The sequence below is a fragment of the Lepidochelys kempii genome, chromosome 8, assembly GCF_965140265.1.
Source record: "Lepidochelys kempii isolate rLepKem1 chromosome 8, rLepKem1.hap2, whole genome shotgun sequence".
In the NCBI taxonomy this organism is placed as follows: Eukaryota; Metazoa; Chordata; order Testudines; family Cheloniidae; genus Lepidochelys; species Lepidochelys kempii.
Window position 1 is genome coordinate 41,354,450 of NC_133263.1, and position 14,658 is coordinate 41,369,107.

The 14,658-nt window shown below is 46.7% G+C and overlaps 1 protein-coding gene across 4 annotated transcripts in view; it reads left to right on the forward strand.

Annotated features, from left to right (window-relative positions):
- Window positions 1-14,658, forward strand: part of RGS5 (regulator of G protein signaling 5) — a 75,172-nt gene that overhangs the window by 20,308 nt on the left and 40,206 nt on the right. For all 4 annotated transcript variants that reach the window (XM_073356201.1, XM_073356200.1, XM_073356204.1 and 1 more), the window contains exon 2: window positions 5,888-5,998. In XM_073356201.1, coding sequence (XP_073212302.1) covers window positions 5,888-5,998 — 111 coding nt within the window. The remainder of the gene's footprint in view (window positions 1-5,887; window positions 5,999-14,658) is intronic.

The following is a 14,658-nucleotide window of genomic DNA, read 5'->3' on the forward strand; positions in this document are numbered from 1 at the left end:
CCTATGGGGGAGAAGAGCAGCGGGCTCTGGTAAGCTATTCTAACACAATGGAACTGGTGTTAATGTACATGCCTTGACCATAGAATGTGACCTCATAGGGTACATTTTGAAGTTCCTCTTTGCCGTAACTCCACTGCCTCTGTGGCCTTGTCTGGGTTAGTTTACACTCCTCATTAGCCACCTTTTCTGCTACACAGCTTCCAGCAACCTCTCATTGGGACAGCTTTTTACTATTCACTCACTGAATGCCAAGACTTGCCTACCGCTCACACCTTTCCTTCCAATGTATAGCCAATAGGCAACCCACAGGACTGTTCATGTCATCACTGAACTTGGCCCCTACTGCCATTTCCAGAAACCTGCATACACAGACATAGGCAAGTACTGGTACAATCATACTTACAGCATGCATGTGCACACACACACACAAACACACACATCCCAAATACATAGTAATAGACTCCTGGTCCAGTGAGAACTCACTGTCTGTGGGCCAGGAAGTGAGGCCAGCAGGGCCAACATATGCCTAATGCTGAGCAAGGTGAGGGCTGCACTGTCGTGGGCTGGCAGGGTCACAATGACTTCACCACACTTATTAGAATCAACAAACCAAATGGTGAGAGAACAAAGGGACCACACTGTACCTGAGGATGGTGGCCTAACACTTAACAGAGAAAAGCAGGATCTTAACAAAATACATAGTGAGACACTGGAAAGTGTTCTCTTTTGTTTAAAGTAGTGTCCACACAAACCAGGACACACGGCCAGTAAATTGCTCTCTGGGATGATTAAAAGTTGAAGCAAACCACAGGGCTCCCTATATTGGGGTGTCATTATCTCAGATCCAGACACGGGCAGTGGGTGGACCCCCACCTTCGGGGAGGCTAGCTCCGCAGCCCCACCCCTTCTGGATGAGGCCCCACTCCCAGGGCAGGAGCCCTGAGCTCCCCACCTCCCCTCCCATGGCTGGAGAAGCCCTGGGCCAGCAGAACAGTGGGCTGTCATCCCCCCAACCCTCCCACCACCAGAGGAGACCTGGGCTGGCCCCAGCTGTGCTGGCCAACCCACCTGAGCCCAAGGCCAGTCCCAGCTGTGCTGACCAGCTGACCGACCCCTGCCCCAGGCCAGCCCTAGCTGCCCCAGCCGTGCCAGCTGGCCTACCAACCCGAGCCTGGGGCTGGCCAACCTGAGCCCCGGGCTGGTCCTAGCCCCAGGCTGGAGAATGGGAAAGGCAGTGCGCCTCACCTCTCAAGACCCCCAGACCCAGAGCAGAAGAATGCTGAGCTTTTTATATGCTCCATGGAGGTTCTGGGGTGGCTGAGGAGACGGTATCTGCTACTCAGCTTCCTGGGTTCATCAGTAATCTCTCTGGAGTCCAGGGAGATTACTGATTAACCAAGGAAGCTGAATAGCAGATACCACCACCTCAGCTGCCCTGGAACCTGCATAGCACATAATAATAAGCAAAAACCCACAACCTGGTGTCCTGCAGCAGCGGCTCTGCCTGGGGAGGCTGAGCCTTCTCTGGCCTATTATACCTGCCACCCATGGATCCAGCTAAATAAATGAGTCTTGCTTCTTTCTACACAAACCCTGCATGCAGTGCACTGGACAACATGGGACTCATGCATGAGACACTAAACAACTTTGCCCCTGCACTCCCAGTTGTGGTGAGGATAGCCAGGATGGGATGGCACAGGGGACCAGTGTTGGACAACAGCAAAACCTGAGAAATGGAAACTCAGGGTTGGCTAAATGCTGGGGGAGAAAGGTGCACAGACTGTCCACATGTGGTTTCCCTATGGATTTGGTGCAGGAGGGGTCTTCCCCAGCCCAGCCCATCACTGGACAAGCAGAGGCTCAGAGCCCTTGATCCCATGTAATACGTAAGGCCAGCTGCATGGAGACTTGCCCTGCGTCCCAGGCTGGCCCCTTCCAGAAAGAAGGCAGTGCTCACAAAGAACCCACCCCAGGCTGCAGCTGGGCCCCTCTCAGTGGGGGTCACCCAGACAGCATGTGCTCTAGGGGGAGAGCAGTATAGTCTTAAAGTGTCTGGCCAGTTCCCAGTGGCTCCTTACAGTTTGAATCTGGTCCCTGCTGACTTCCACTCCCTGCAGGTCAGTCCACTCCCCATTCCTCTTGCGCAGAATCTTAATTTCATGTAAAACATCCCTGAGAGGTCTGAGGAGGGGCAGGGGAGCAGCCCTCTCCTTCACTGGGCTGACTTCTCCTTCCCCACTGGGGGAGTGCCCCGATTTGGAGTAGTGCAGAATGGTGGCCTGTGACTGCCTCAGCCATTGCTTTCTCATGGGGAATGGACCTTCTCTGGGGATTTGGGAAATCTGTGTATGCAAGCTATGAATTCTATGTGAGATGATTTACTCTCTGTGTATATCATTGCCAAGCTGCAACCTGCATTTGCTTTCTCTATTGTCTGTTTGCCTCCATGTTGGACTGGAATTCCAAAGGAGGGTGGCAAAACGATAAAGAAATAGGGTTATCGATGTTCAGGTGCTTCACCATTGAAATGGAATCACTCTAAACAATAGACTGGCTCCCAATCACGAGAACTGGTTTATCGTGGGAGAGGTCTTGTAGCAACGAAGTCTCCTGGTAGGACTCTGTGGTCACCTATTGAGACTGACCACGGAGTTGTTGAACAGAGGAGATCGGAAGGTTACAGAAGCTGGTCTCAATTCTGCCATTTTCCACAAGTTTAATATGAGGGAAATTGCTGCAGGAGCTGGGTGAGGCAGGGGGGCCTGCATGTTGTATGGATCTGTGTAGATCTTCGGTGATTCAGTAAAATGCAATAATGTGTTAAACTCTGTGTAAGTGTCTCTGTGTGTTGTATGCTACACTTACCATGTGCCCTGAGAAAGTTAAACTAACTCAGGAGGCTAACACCCTCAGGGAGTGGTTAAGTTACAGGGGGAGTCTGAAACAGTCAACCCTTGTTCCACGGACTGAGCAGGAGACTGTGTGGTCTCTGCTCCCAGGAAGGGGTGCTAGACAGAAGGTCTTCACCTCACGAGTGTGTCTAGGGACCCAAAGACTGGGTCAGCCTGAGCTCTGTTCAGACTCCAGAGGCTTAAAACATCTGGGGATCCAGAGGCTAGATTCCCCTGAGCCTATTGGGCCATCATGGGGAGCCTGATCAGACCGGTGACAGCAGTATGCTGACTCCCAGCTCACTCTAGGTTCTACCTCTGATATAGGAGTTTCTAACTGCTTCCAGCTCTTTACCGCTGACATGTAAGGAAGCCTTGGGTGCTTGCAGTGAATACTCATAGCACAGTTTCTATTACATGTTACATGCTACATCACAAGGACATTACTTAGGTTGCAAGGCCAAGCTCTTAGGGCTTAGGAAACGTCAGTCCTGCTGCCTGTGTGGTTTAGTCTCTTGTGCACATGCCCGGTGAGGTGAGATTTCCAGAGCAGCTAAAGGAATTAGGCACCCAAAGGTCAGTGGGCTTTGGGCACCTAACTCCCTCAGCTCCTTTCAGAACCCCAGCTTCAGCCTTTGCTATGTGTGCTGAGTGGGGGAGTTCTCAGAGTGATGATTATGAAATTTGATGTGCCTGTTTGTCAGTTTGCTATGGTGCTGGGGACTGAGGGCTCACCAGGGGTAACCTCCAGCAGACGCTGACAGGCCTCTGGACAGGAAATACAGACCAATGCTTTTCAGAGCCCTGCAAACACAGGTAATTAAAGGCCAGAGTAGAAAGCCCACAGCTTTAACATCCAACCCTGTCTCCCCATCCCTGGTGAAGATGCATAAACTGGTTTGGACCTGACTCAGAGACTCAGGGCACAGAAAGGAATTTTGAAGCCTGTACTTGAAGTCTGTATTTTCACTAGGGAGCAGAGGGACAAGGAACTATGAGGAGCCTGAGGTAGTGCCTGGCTAATTACAATTGCTTCACTCATATGTTTTTCACACAGCCAGTTCTCGTACTCATGTAACTAAAATAAGTGGGCATGTTTAGTCTGGAGAAGTGAAGAGTAAGTGGAGACCTGATAACAGCCCTTAACAAATATATTAAGGGCTGTTATAAAGCAGACAGTGATCAGTTGTTCTCCATATCCCCTGAAGGTAGGACAAGAAGTAATGTGTTTAATTTGCAGCAAGGGAGATTTAGGTTAGATATTAGGAAAAACTTTCTAACTCTAAGGATAGTTAAGCTCTGAAATAGGCTCCAAGGAAGGTTGTGGAATCCTCATCATTGGAGGTTTTTATGAGCAGGTTGGACAAACACGGGTCAGGGATTGTCTAGGTTTACTTGGTCCTGCCTCCATATGGCGGGAGGGACTATATGACGTATGAAGATCCCTTCCAGCCTGGCATTTCTATGCTTCTCCATCATGCATCTCTGTTCTTGCTCTTTGCTCCATTGTGTCTGCCACATCCTCTCCTGTCCATGTGCCCCATGCAGGCTGTTCCTTTACACCCCAGGGCTGGAGCTCACTCCTGCCCAGGGTGCCAAGCACCCTCCTTGGCCTCTCTCCAAGCCCTGCACAATATATCAGCCCATTTGCCATCAAGGCTGCTTTTGGACAGAAAACTGGGGGTTTCAGCTAAATAAAATTTTCACTGAAAGTGTCTGCTTTCCACCAAAAAGCGGAATGCCCAACAACTGACTGGGGGTGTGGCCCAGCCACGGACTCCAGCCACAGGGAGAAGGGTTGCACGAAGCATCTGAACTGCAATTCCTAGGAAGCTCTAAGTTGCCATTTCCAAATTGAAAAACATCAGTTTTCAGCCAAAAGCTTTTCAATTTTCAGTTTTTTCACTGAAAAGTCAACAGTTTCCTTGGAAATAGAGCCTTGTTTCCAACAAGAGCTGTGGTATGGCTCTTCATGGCAGAGCACCCAAAGCCAAGCAAGGGCGCTGGTTTGTGAGGCATCTCTTGCTCAGCCAGAGCCTGCTGTGTCTGAGCTGCTATACCTCCATACACAAAGGGCAGGCGCATCATTTCAGACAGATTGACCTATGCTTAGAGTCAAGGAACAAATAAACAAGGAACATCAAATGTCGGGTGTCCATGAAAACAGTCTGTCTTCTGCATATTCAGCTCACAATGGTTGTCTGTCTCCAGCCCACGAACAGCGACCTTAGAGACAGACAGGAAACAGAAACATAACAACTACATACTATACAGCCACCACATAAATGGCTGTCATGGCAGAGCTTTGCCTCCTTCCCAGGCAAGTACACTCAGTAGAAACATGATGTTGGAATTCCCTCCGAGACCTTTTCCATTCAACTTATCCAGAATACCTTGTCCAGTTCTGGGAGAACATTTCATCCAGTTCTCTGGGATCCAAAACACTCAGTTCAACTCTGGATTTCATCACTTAGGTTCCTTTATTTGGGATATAGCGAAGCTACTCTTAGCTGATCAGACTCAAGCATAGGGTGTGGGTATAGAGCGTACCACACATCCAAAGCTGCACAGACAACCTCTTTCTTTATAGACCTTTACACATTACATTGCATTTGGTATATATTACACCACACATTTTTGGCTTGGCTTGGTTACTTTGCAGGAATCAATCCTCTGTACAGCATGCTCTGTCCATGTGCTGTTCATGTGGAACCTGATCTTTACATTCCAGGTGTTTCTTGTCCATAGTCCCTAGCATGAAGGTGTTGCTGCTTATCTTAGCTAGCACAGACATCCTGACTCCAGCATACTGTTTGTCAAGCCCCTATTTACAATTTAACCTTCCTTTCACCTTCTCAATTATACTCACAGAGAAATGAGGCAAGTTACCTATGTCAAGCCAGGACAACACATGATCATAGTAATCATTGCCAAGAGACACTTATATGCACTCTGAAGATTCTCTCTCTACCTTCTTGCTTTCTGTCCCTCTGCAGAGCGAAGGAGATCAAGACCAAGTTGGGCACGCTCCTCCAGAAGCCTGACTCGGCTATCGACCTGATCGTCCCATACCCGGAGAAGCCAGAGAAGCCAGCCAAGGTCCAGAAGTGAGTACTTCCCCATTTATCAATGTTGGCTCTATCAGACACCGGAGAAATGGGTCATTACAACTGAGTAGAATGACTTGTCATCCCGAACCACCCTGGCTCAAGGGGCCTTTAGCTTTACCGTGGGAGGTGTGGCGTGCTTGCTTTCTGTTTTTCAGTTAAATTTTCAAATCAAGTGTCTAATCTAAACAGAATGTCCGGGCCAATTCTCTGAGGGGTAATTCCACGTGCTTCACCGTGTCTCCCTGCTGTTCCAGCTAGTTGTGGTGCTCTTCTCAACTTCCTTTCCTAAACTGCAGCTGGGTGTCATCAAACAGCTCTAGCCTCCAGCCCAATCTAGCTGCTTTTCGTGCTGGGGGAAGTTATGTATTTCTTGTAAAGTGAGGCACCTAAGGGGTCGTAATTTGTCTGTAGCATCTAATAGTGAAAGCATGATAGAGGTATGCAGAAAGCTACTGTTATGGGTGAGTTTTTCTCTTTCCCCCTTCTTTGTCACTCATGATTTCTGCCACACTTTTGGGTTTGGATGCAACTCTATTATTCTAATTATTTGATTCTTAGACTATGGTAGCCCCCACATGTCCCAGTCAGGGGAAGAGAACTCAGTGCCTCTGCCTCAAACCTTAAAGAGAAGTAGCATTTCCTTGGGGAATTCACAGAGCACTGGAGGAAAGTTACTTTGTGTCAATATTTAAAAAGGATAAAAACAAGTAACTACAGGCTCATCAGCCTGACATCCATCACAAGAAAAACTGGAAACGCTGATATGGGAGACAGTGGTAAAGAATTAATAGATGGCAGCATAATTAATGCCAATCAATATGGTTTTACAGAAAACAGGACTTACAAACAACCATGATTTTATTTTATTTTTTTAATCAGATTTCATATTTGGTTACGATTGGGTGTAACTTTGTTGACAAAATATACTGAGATTTATTTAAGTCATTTGCCTTAGTGTTAAATAACATGCTGGTTAAAATAATTAGCAGCACTAAAAAGAAACAATGTCGCATATATTAACTGGTTTAAAAACTGGCTAAGAGATCGATCTCAAAAAGTGACTGTAAAGTGGTGAATCATCATCCAAAGTGGGTGTTTCTATAGGGCCCTCCATGAATCTGTTCTTGGTCCAACACGAATCAATATCTTTAACAAAGATGTGCATGGGTTTCGTCCGTCCTAAGTGCAGGACTCTGCACTTGTCCTTGTTGAACCTCATCAGATTTCTTTTGGCCCAATCCTCCAATTTGTCTCGGTCACTCTGGACCCTATCCCTACCCTCCAGTGTATCTACCTCTCCCTCTAGTTTAGTGTAATCTGTGAACTTGCTGAGGATGCAATCCATCCCATCATCCAGATCATTAGTGAAGATGTTGAACTAAACCAGCCACAGGACCGACTCCTGGTACGCTCCGTTTGATACCGGCTGCAAACCATTGATCCCTACCCTTTTAGCCCAATGATCTAGCCAGCTTTCTATCCACCTTATAGTCCATTCATCCAATCCATACATTTTTAACATCCTGGCAAGAATACTGTGGGAGACCATATGAAAAGCTTTGCTTTGTTATATCACGTCCACCACTTTCCCCATATCCACAGAGCCCCAGTTATCTCATCATAGAAGGCAATCAGGTTAGTCAGGCATGATTGCCCTTGGTGAATCCATGTTGACTGTTCCTGATCACCATCCTCTCCTCCAAGTGCTTCAAAATGGATTCCCTGAGGACCTGTTCCATTATTTTTCCAGGGACTGAGGTGAGGCTGACTGCTCTGTTGTTCCCAGATTCTCCTTATTTCTTTTTTTAAAGATGGGCACTATATTTGCCTTTCTCCAATTGTCCAGGACCTCCCCTGATTGCCACAAATTTTCAGAAACAATGGCCAATGGCTCTGCAATCACATCAGCCAGCTCCCTCAGCACCCTCGGATGCATTGCATCCAGCTCCATGGACTTGTGTATGTCCAGCTTTTCTAAATAGTCCTTAACCTGTTCTTTCCCCACTGATGGCTGCTCACCTCCTCCGCATACTGCACTGCCCAGTACAGCAGTCTGGGAGCTGACCTTGTTCGTTAAGACAGAGGCAAAAAAAGCATTGAGTACTTCAGCTTTTTCCACATCATCTGTCACTAGGTTGCCTCCCCCATTCATTAAAGGTCCCACACTTTCCCTGACCTTTTTCTTGTTGCATCCCTTGCTAGCTGCAACTCCAGTTGCGTTTTGGCCTTCCTGAATACACCCCTGCATGCTCTAGCAATATATTTATACTCCTCCCTAGTCATCTGTCCAAGTTTCCACTTCTTGTAAGATTCCTCTTCGTGTTTAAGCTCACTGAAGATTTCTCTTTTAAGCAAAATATGCCTGGGGTATTTCCTATTCTTTTTGCACTTCAGGATGGTTTGTTCCTGCCCCCTCAATAAGGCTTCTTTAAAATACGGCCAGCTCTCCTGGACTCCTTTCCCTCTCATATTAGCCTCCTAGGGGATCCTGCCCATCAGTTCCCTGCGGGAGTCAAAGTCTGCTTTTCTGAAGTTCAGTGTCCATATTCTGCAGCCCCTCCTTTCTTCCTTTTGTCAAGATCCTGAATTTGACCATCTCATGGTCACGGCTGCACAGGATTGTCATCAACTTCTACTTCCACTACCAATTCTTCCGTGTTTGTGAGCAGCAGGTCAAGAGAAGCATGGCCCCTAGTTGGTTCTTCCAGCACTTGCACCAGGAAGTTGTCCCCAGCACTCTCCAAAAACTTTGTGCATTGTCTGTGCACTCCTGTATTGCTCTCCCAGCAGATATCAGGGTGATTGAAGTCCCCCATGAGAACCAGGACGTGTGATCTAGAAACTTCTGTAAGTGTCCGAAGAAAGCCTCTTCTACCTCATCCTCCTGGTCTGGTGGTCTATAGCACATGCCCATCACAAATTCTTGAGATTCGCGGTCTGGACAACAGTTGGATGATTACATCCCACTTAGGAGGGAGTCCCCAACCACCACTACCCATCTCCTCTTCTTGGTGGTTATGGAATCCCCATCCCTAGGACAACGCATCCCATGCTTTCCAGTCGATGGGGTCTCTTTCTGATCCCTTCCCTCAGATGACTCTATCAAACCATTCTCCACCGTAGTACCTGTGCAGAGAGCCAGAAAACGGTTTCTTATGTCTATCTGCATTGGGGATACATGGGCTCATCTCTTTGTCCTTCTGGAGGTCACTTGCTCCCAATTTTCTTCCCCGTTCTGATTCTGATTCTTCAGCATGCTGTGCCTGCAGTACCAAACACTGGCTTCTATCCAGAAAGTCTTCATTTTCTCTGATGCAGAGCAGGGTTGATGCTTGGGTCTCTAGTCCTTTAACCTTCTCTTCCAATATGGAGACCAGCTTGCACTTAATACAGACGAAGTCGCTTCTATCCTCTGGGAGAAAGACACACATGGCACATCCTGTGCAGGTCAGAACAGCTGATCGCTGACCTCCATATTGTCTTCCTCCTAAGAGCCTCTTCAGAATCGTAGAATATCAGGGTTGGAAGGGACCTCAGGAGGTCATCTAGTCCAACCCCCTGCTCAAAGCAGGACCAATCCCCAACTAAATTATCCCAGCCAGGGCTTTGTCAAGCCTGACCTTAAAAACTTCTAAGGAAGGAGATTCCACCACCTCCCTAGGTAACGCATTGCAGTGTTTCACCACCCTTCTAGTGAAAAAGTTTTTCCTAATATCCAACCTAAATCTCCCCCACTGCAACTTGAGACCATTACTCCTTGTTCTGTCATCTGCTACCACTGAGAACAGTCTAGAGCCATCCTCTTTGGAACCCCCTTTCAGGTAGTTGAAAGCAGCTATCAAATCCCCCCTCATTCTTCTCTTCTGTAGACTAAACAATCCCAGTTCCCTCAGCCTCTCCTCATAAGTCATGTGTTCCAGTGTCCTAATAATTTTTGTTGCCCTCCGCTGGACTCTTTCCAATTTTTCTACATCCTTCTGGGGACCCAAAACTGGACACAGTACTCCAGATGAGGCCTCACCAGTGTCGAATAGAGGGGAATGATCACGTCCCTCGATCTGCTGGCAATGCCCCTACTTATACATCCCAAAATGCCATTGGCCTTCTTGGCAACAAGGGCACACTGCTGACTCAGATCCAGCTTCTCGTCCACTGTAACCCCTAGGTCCTTTTCTGCAGAACTGCTGCCGAGCCATTCCGTCCCTAGTCTGCAGCAGTGCATTGGATTCTTCCGTCCTAAGTGCAGGATTCTGCACTTGTCCTTGTTGAACCTCATCAGATTTCTTTCGGCCCAATCCTCCAATTTGTCTAGGTCCCTCTGTATCCTATCCCTACCCTCCAGCGTATCTACCTCTCCTCCCAGTTTAGTGTCATCTGCAAACTTGCTGAGGGTGCAATCCACACCATCCTCCAGATCGTTTATGAAGATATTGAACAAAACCGGCCCCAGGACTGACCCTTGGAGCACTCCACTTGATACTGGCTGCCAACTAGACACGGAGCCATTGATCACTACCCGTTGAGCCCGACAATCTAGCCAGCTTTCTATCCACCTTATAGTCCATTCATCCAGCCCATATTTCTTTAACTTGCTGGCAAGAATACTGTGGGAGACTGTGTCAAAAGCTTTGCTAAAGTCAAGGAACAACACATCCACTGCTTTCCCTTCATCCACAGAACCAGTTATCTCATCATAGAAGGCAATTAGATTAGTCAGGCATGACTTGCCTTTGGTGAATCCATGCTGACTGTTCCTGATCACTTTCCTCTCCTCTAAGTTGTATTTACTGCTCACAGAAGCCTGAAAGGCAAAAACTCTGTGGGAACTCCCCCCAGGAGAACTTTGTTGGCTTCTCCTTGTTCGTTGCTCCACAGAGTTCTACAGAGAGATGTGGATCTCTTGATAAGGTGGGGTCATTGGAACAATATATGTTTCATTATGGCCAAATGCAAAGGTCAAACATCCAAGGGACAGAGAATGCAGGTCACATTTACAGGCTTTGGAAAGCAGTGACTCTGAAAAAATCTTATGGGTCCATGGTGGAAACCAAGTGAGCTCCTAGTGCAATGCTGTGGCTTAAGAGGATCAATGTGATCTTTGGATACATGAACAAGGGTCTATTGAGTAGAAGCAGGGAGGCAGTGTTACCTCTGTGTACAGTACTGGCAAGTCCATTACTGAATACTGTGTCCAGTTCTGGTGTCCATATTTGAAATGATGTTGGAAAACTGGAAAGGAGTAAAAAAAGAGCTACAAGAACAATGTGAGGTCTGGAAAACCTGCCTCACTGTGAGAGACTGAAGAACCTTAGCCAAGAGAAGATTAAGGGGTGATAACTTGATAAATACCAAGAGTTCTAGCAGTCTGCACACAGTCCAGTGAATGATGGGGCGTATTCAAAGTCGATTTTCCCCAAAACACTGAAAGACAATCTCTGCTCCTTCAGCACTCTTATCTTGCCAGATTTCATCTTTTGACTTCCCATATACTCCATAACTCCTGCTGTTTACAAAAATCACAACTTTTTTTTTAAATAGGGATTTTCCCTACTACTCTCATAATTTTGGACCAGAACTTGAAAATTTTAGCACAAAATATGAATATTTAAGAAAATAAAGTCTCAGTAACTAAAAAGAGAAGCTTAAAATAGAAACACTCAGGCTCCTTCACCATAGCTGTCACTGCAGCGTTGCTTTAACAACAGACTGCAAAGTGCTTTGGGATCCTCCAAGATGTGTGTGAAGTAAATGTAATGCATTGTTATTGTTATTATCCATTGTTATTTTTATTACCCATTCATAATAGTCTGAGAGAAGGCAATTAAAAGGATGAAAGCTATTGTTTTACAGTGTATTTTGCACTCACTCACTGCCACCAGATAGCAGGCACTTTGTTTGAATTTTTTACCCACAAAAACCAAATATATAACCATTATTCTTCTTGAATGTAACTTATATCTCCTCACACTCTACCATTAGCTGTTCATCCTGCAATACTTCTCTGTGCAGCCCCTGTTATAGAGTCCTGAAGACTGAGCGGGCCCCATTCAGAGGTGCTGTAGAAGGGGCTGTTGGTTGTAGGGCGGTGGCTGGGTGGGAGTCCAGCAAAGTCCAGACTGGTGTACCCTATATGCTGAGGAGTGGCCCAGCCCTGGGAGGGTGCCTGCTGTATCTGCTTCTTTTTATTCACAGAGCAGGAGTCTGGGGTTGACACTGAATTCAGACTGTGGGAGCTTGTGACATGCTGCGTCTGTCAGATGTTGCAGTCACGGGGCAGGGAACGCTGTGTGCGCACCATTTGCCATACACCATGTGCAGCTGCTGAACTCTGGGAGTCTTGGCAAGAGGCTTACTGTTAGGGAACTGTCAGAAGTCCCCTGTCTGTTAGGGCATTATATAGCTGTCCATCACTGTAGCCTGTGGGTGAGCAATTGCACACGCCTGTGTGGGGAGCTTAGGCAAGGTTACTTTCATGCTGAGGGGTGTTAGGTGAACGAGAACGGGGATGGAGGTGACTGGGAGGAAAAAGAGTTAATAAAAGACATTAATAACAAAGTGCATAGCTAGGAGCGAGGTGTGTAGGAATAAAGACAAAAGCTAAAGGCTGGGACCCACAAAGGACAAGCTGGGAAACAAGGGAAACAGATACAGCATTAATACAGCATTATCCACCTTGCCTTTACCTTTGAGCTTGGCACAAGCTCTGGTGGATGCCAGTGGCTGAAAATATATAATATGAATCAGCACCAGCCTTATCTCTGAAGAACAGACTTCCATCTGTACCAGATGCACATCAGATTTAGGAATCAGAACATAACAAACCCATTAGCCTCTGATTCTCTAAGGAAAACTGATGGCCTCTTTCAGGGGGAGATGAATCAAGGCTGTGTATCCTTGAATCAAACTGGTTAAATTAAAACCTGGCAGACTCTGCAGATGTGCCTTCAGAGATTTAATCTGAGTCATGATGTTCTGCTGTTATTGACCATTAGCCTCATTTTAACAAGCTGTTACGAACAAATTTGGCACTGTGCTTCTGGAGTGTCTGGGGCTCCAGTGTCTGCATCCTGTACTTACGCATTGTTGCATGAGGATAAAGGCACAAAGAAGGGATCTCCGCAGAAATGACTCTGTGCTTGGCAGACCTGTCTGTAGTCCCTTTTCTGTGCATGGAGATAGTTGTTTCATTTCCCATCTCAGCATCTACTCCTGCCTGATGCTGGGGTGTGTCTGTTTATATAGGTCTTTACCTTGTGATGATGAAAGAGTCCCTTACACTGTTGTGTGAGTCCCTGAGGCCCAACCAGATTCTCCCTGGGGTAATCACATTGTGCTGCCATGAATGTTCATTGCCATGCATATGGTTTTGACACTGGCAGACCAGGTGCCCCTAAATCTCAACTGAACACTGACAAATACACAGCTGGAACCAATCTGGCTCACTTATGTATGAGTATTGTTGAACTAGGTAGCAGAGTTATAAAAATGTGCTTAGTGTTTAGACTTTATGGAATGCTTGTAAATTGCTGTATGCATTAATCTCACTTATAACAGTTTGTATCATCTGCTATAAGGTAATATTTAAGTGTTTGCTCTGTAACTGACAGGTTTCAGAGTAGCAGCCATGTTAGTCTGTATCTGCAAAAAGAAAAGGAGAACTAGTGGCACCTTAGAGACTAACAAATTTATTTGAGCATCAGCTTTTGTGAGCTATAGCTCACTTCATCGGATGCATTCAGTGGAAAATACAGTGGGGAGATTTATATACACAGAGAACATGAAACAATGGGTGTTACCATACACACTGTAACGAGAGTGATCGGTAAGGTGAGCTATTACCAGCAGGAGAGCAGAGGGGAAAAACCCTTTTGTAGCGATAATCAAGGTGGGCCATTTCCAGCAGTTGACAAGAACATCTGAGGAACAGCAGGGGCGGCGGGGAATAAACATGGGGAAATAGTTTTACTTTGTGTAATGACCCATCCACTCCCAGTCTTTATTCAAGCCTAAATTAATTGTATCCAGTTTGCAAATTAATTCCAATTCAGCAGTCTCTCGCTGAAGTTTTTTTGTTGAAGAATTGCCACTTTTAGGTCTGTAATCGAGTGACCAAAGATATTGAAGTGTTCTCCGACTGGTTTTTGAATGTTATAATTCTTGACATCTGATTTGTGTCCATTTATTCTTTTATGTAGTGACTGTCCAGTTTGGCCAATGTACATGGCAGAGGGGCATTGCTGGCACATGATGGCATATATCACATTGGTAGATGTGCAGGTGAATGAGCCCCTGATAGTGCGGCTGATGTGATTAGGCCCTGTGATGGTGTCTCCTGAATAGATATGTGGACACAGTTGGCAACGGGCTTTGTTGCAAGGATAGGTTCCTGGGTTAGTGTTTCTGTTGTGTGGTGTGTGGTTGCTGGTGAGTATTTGCTTCAGGTTGGGGGGTTGTCTGTAAGCAACGACTGGCCTGTCTCCCAAGATCTGTGAGAGTAATGGGTCGTCCTTCAGGATAGCGGTCTGACCCACTGTTATGCCTACCTACATGCCTCCAGCTTTCATCCAGGCCACACCACACGATCCATTGTCTACAGCCAAGTTCTACGATACAACCGCATTTGCTCCAACCCCTCAGACAGAGACAAACACCTTTTG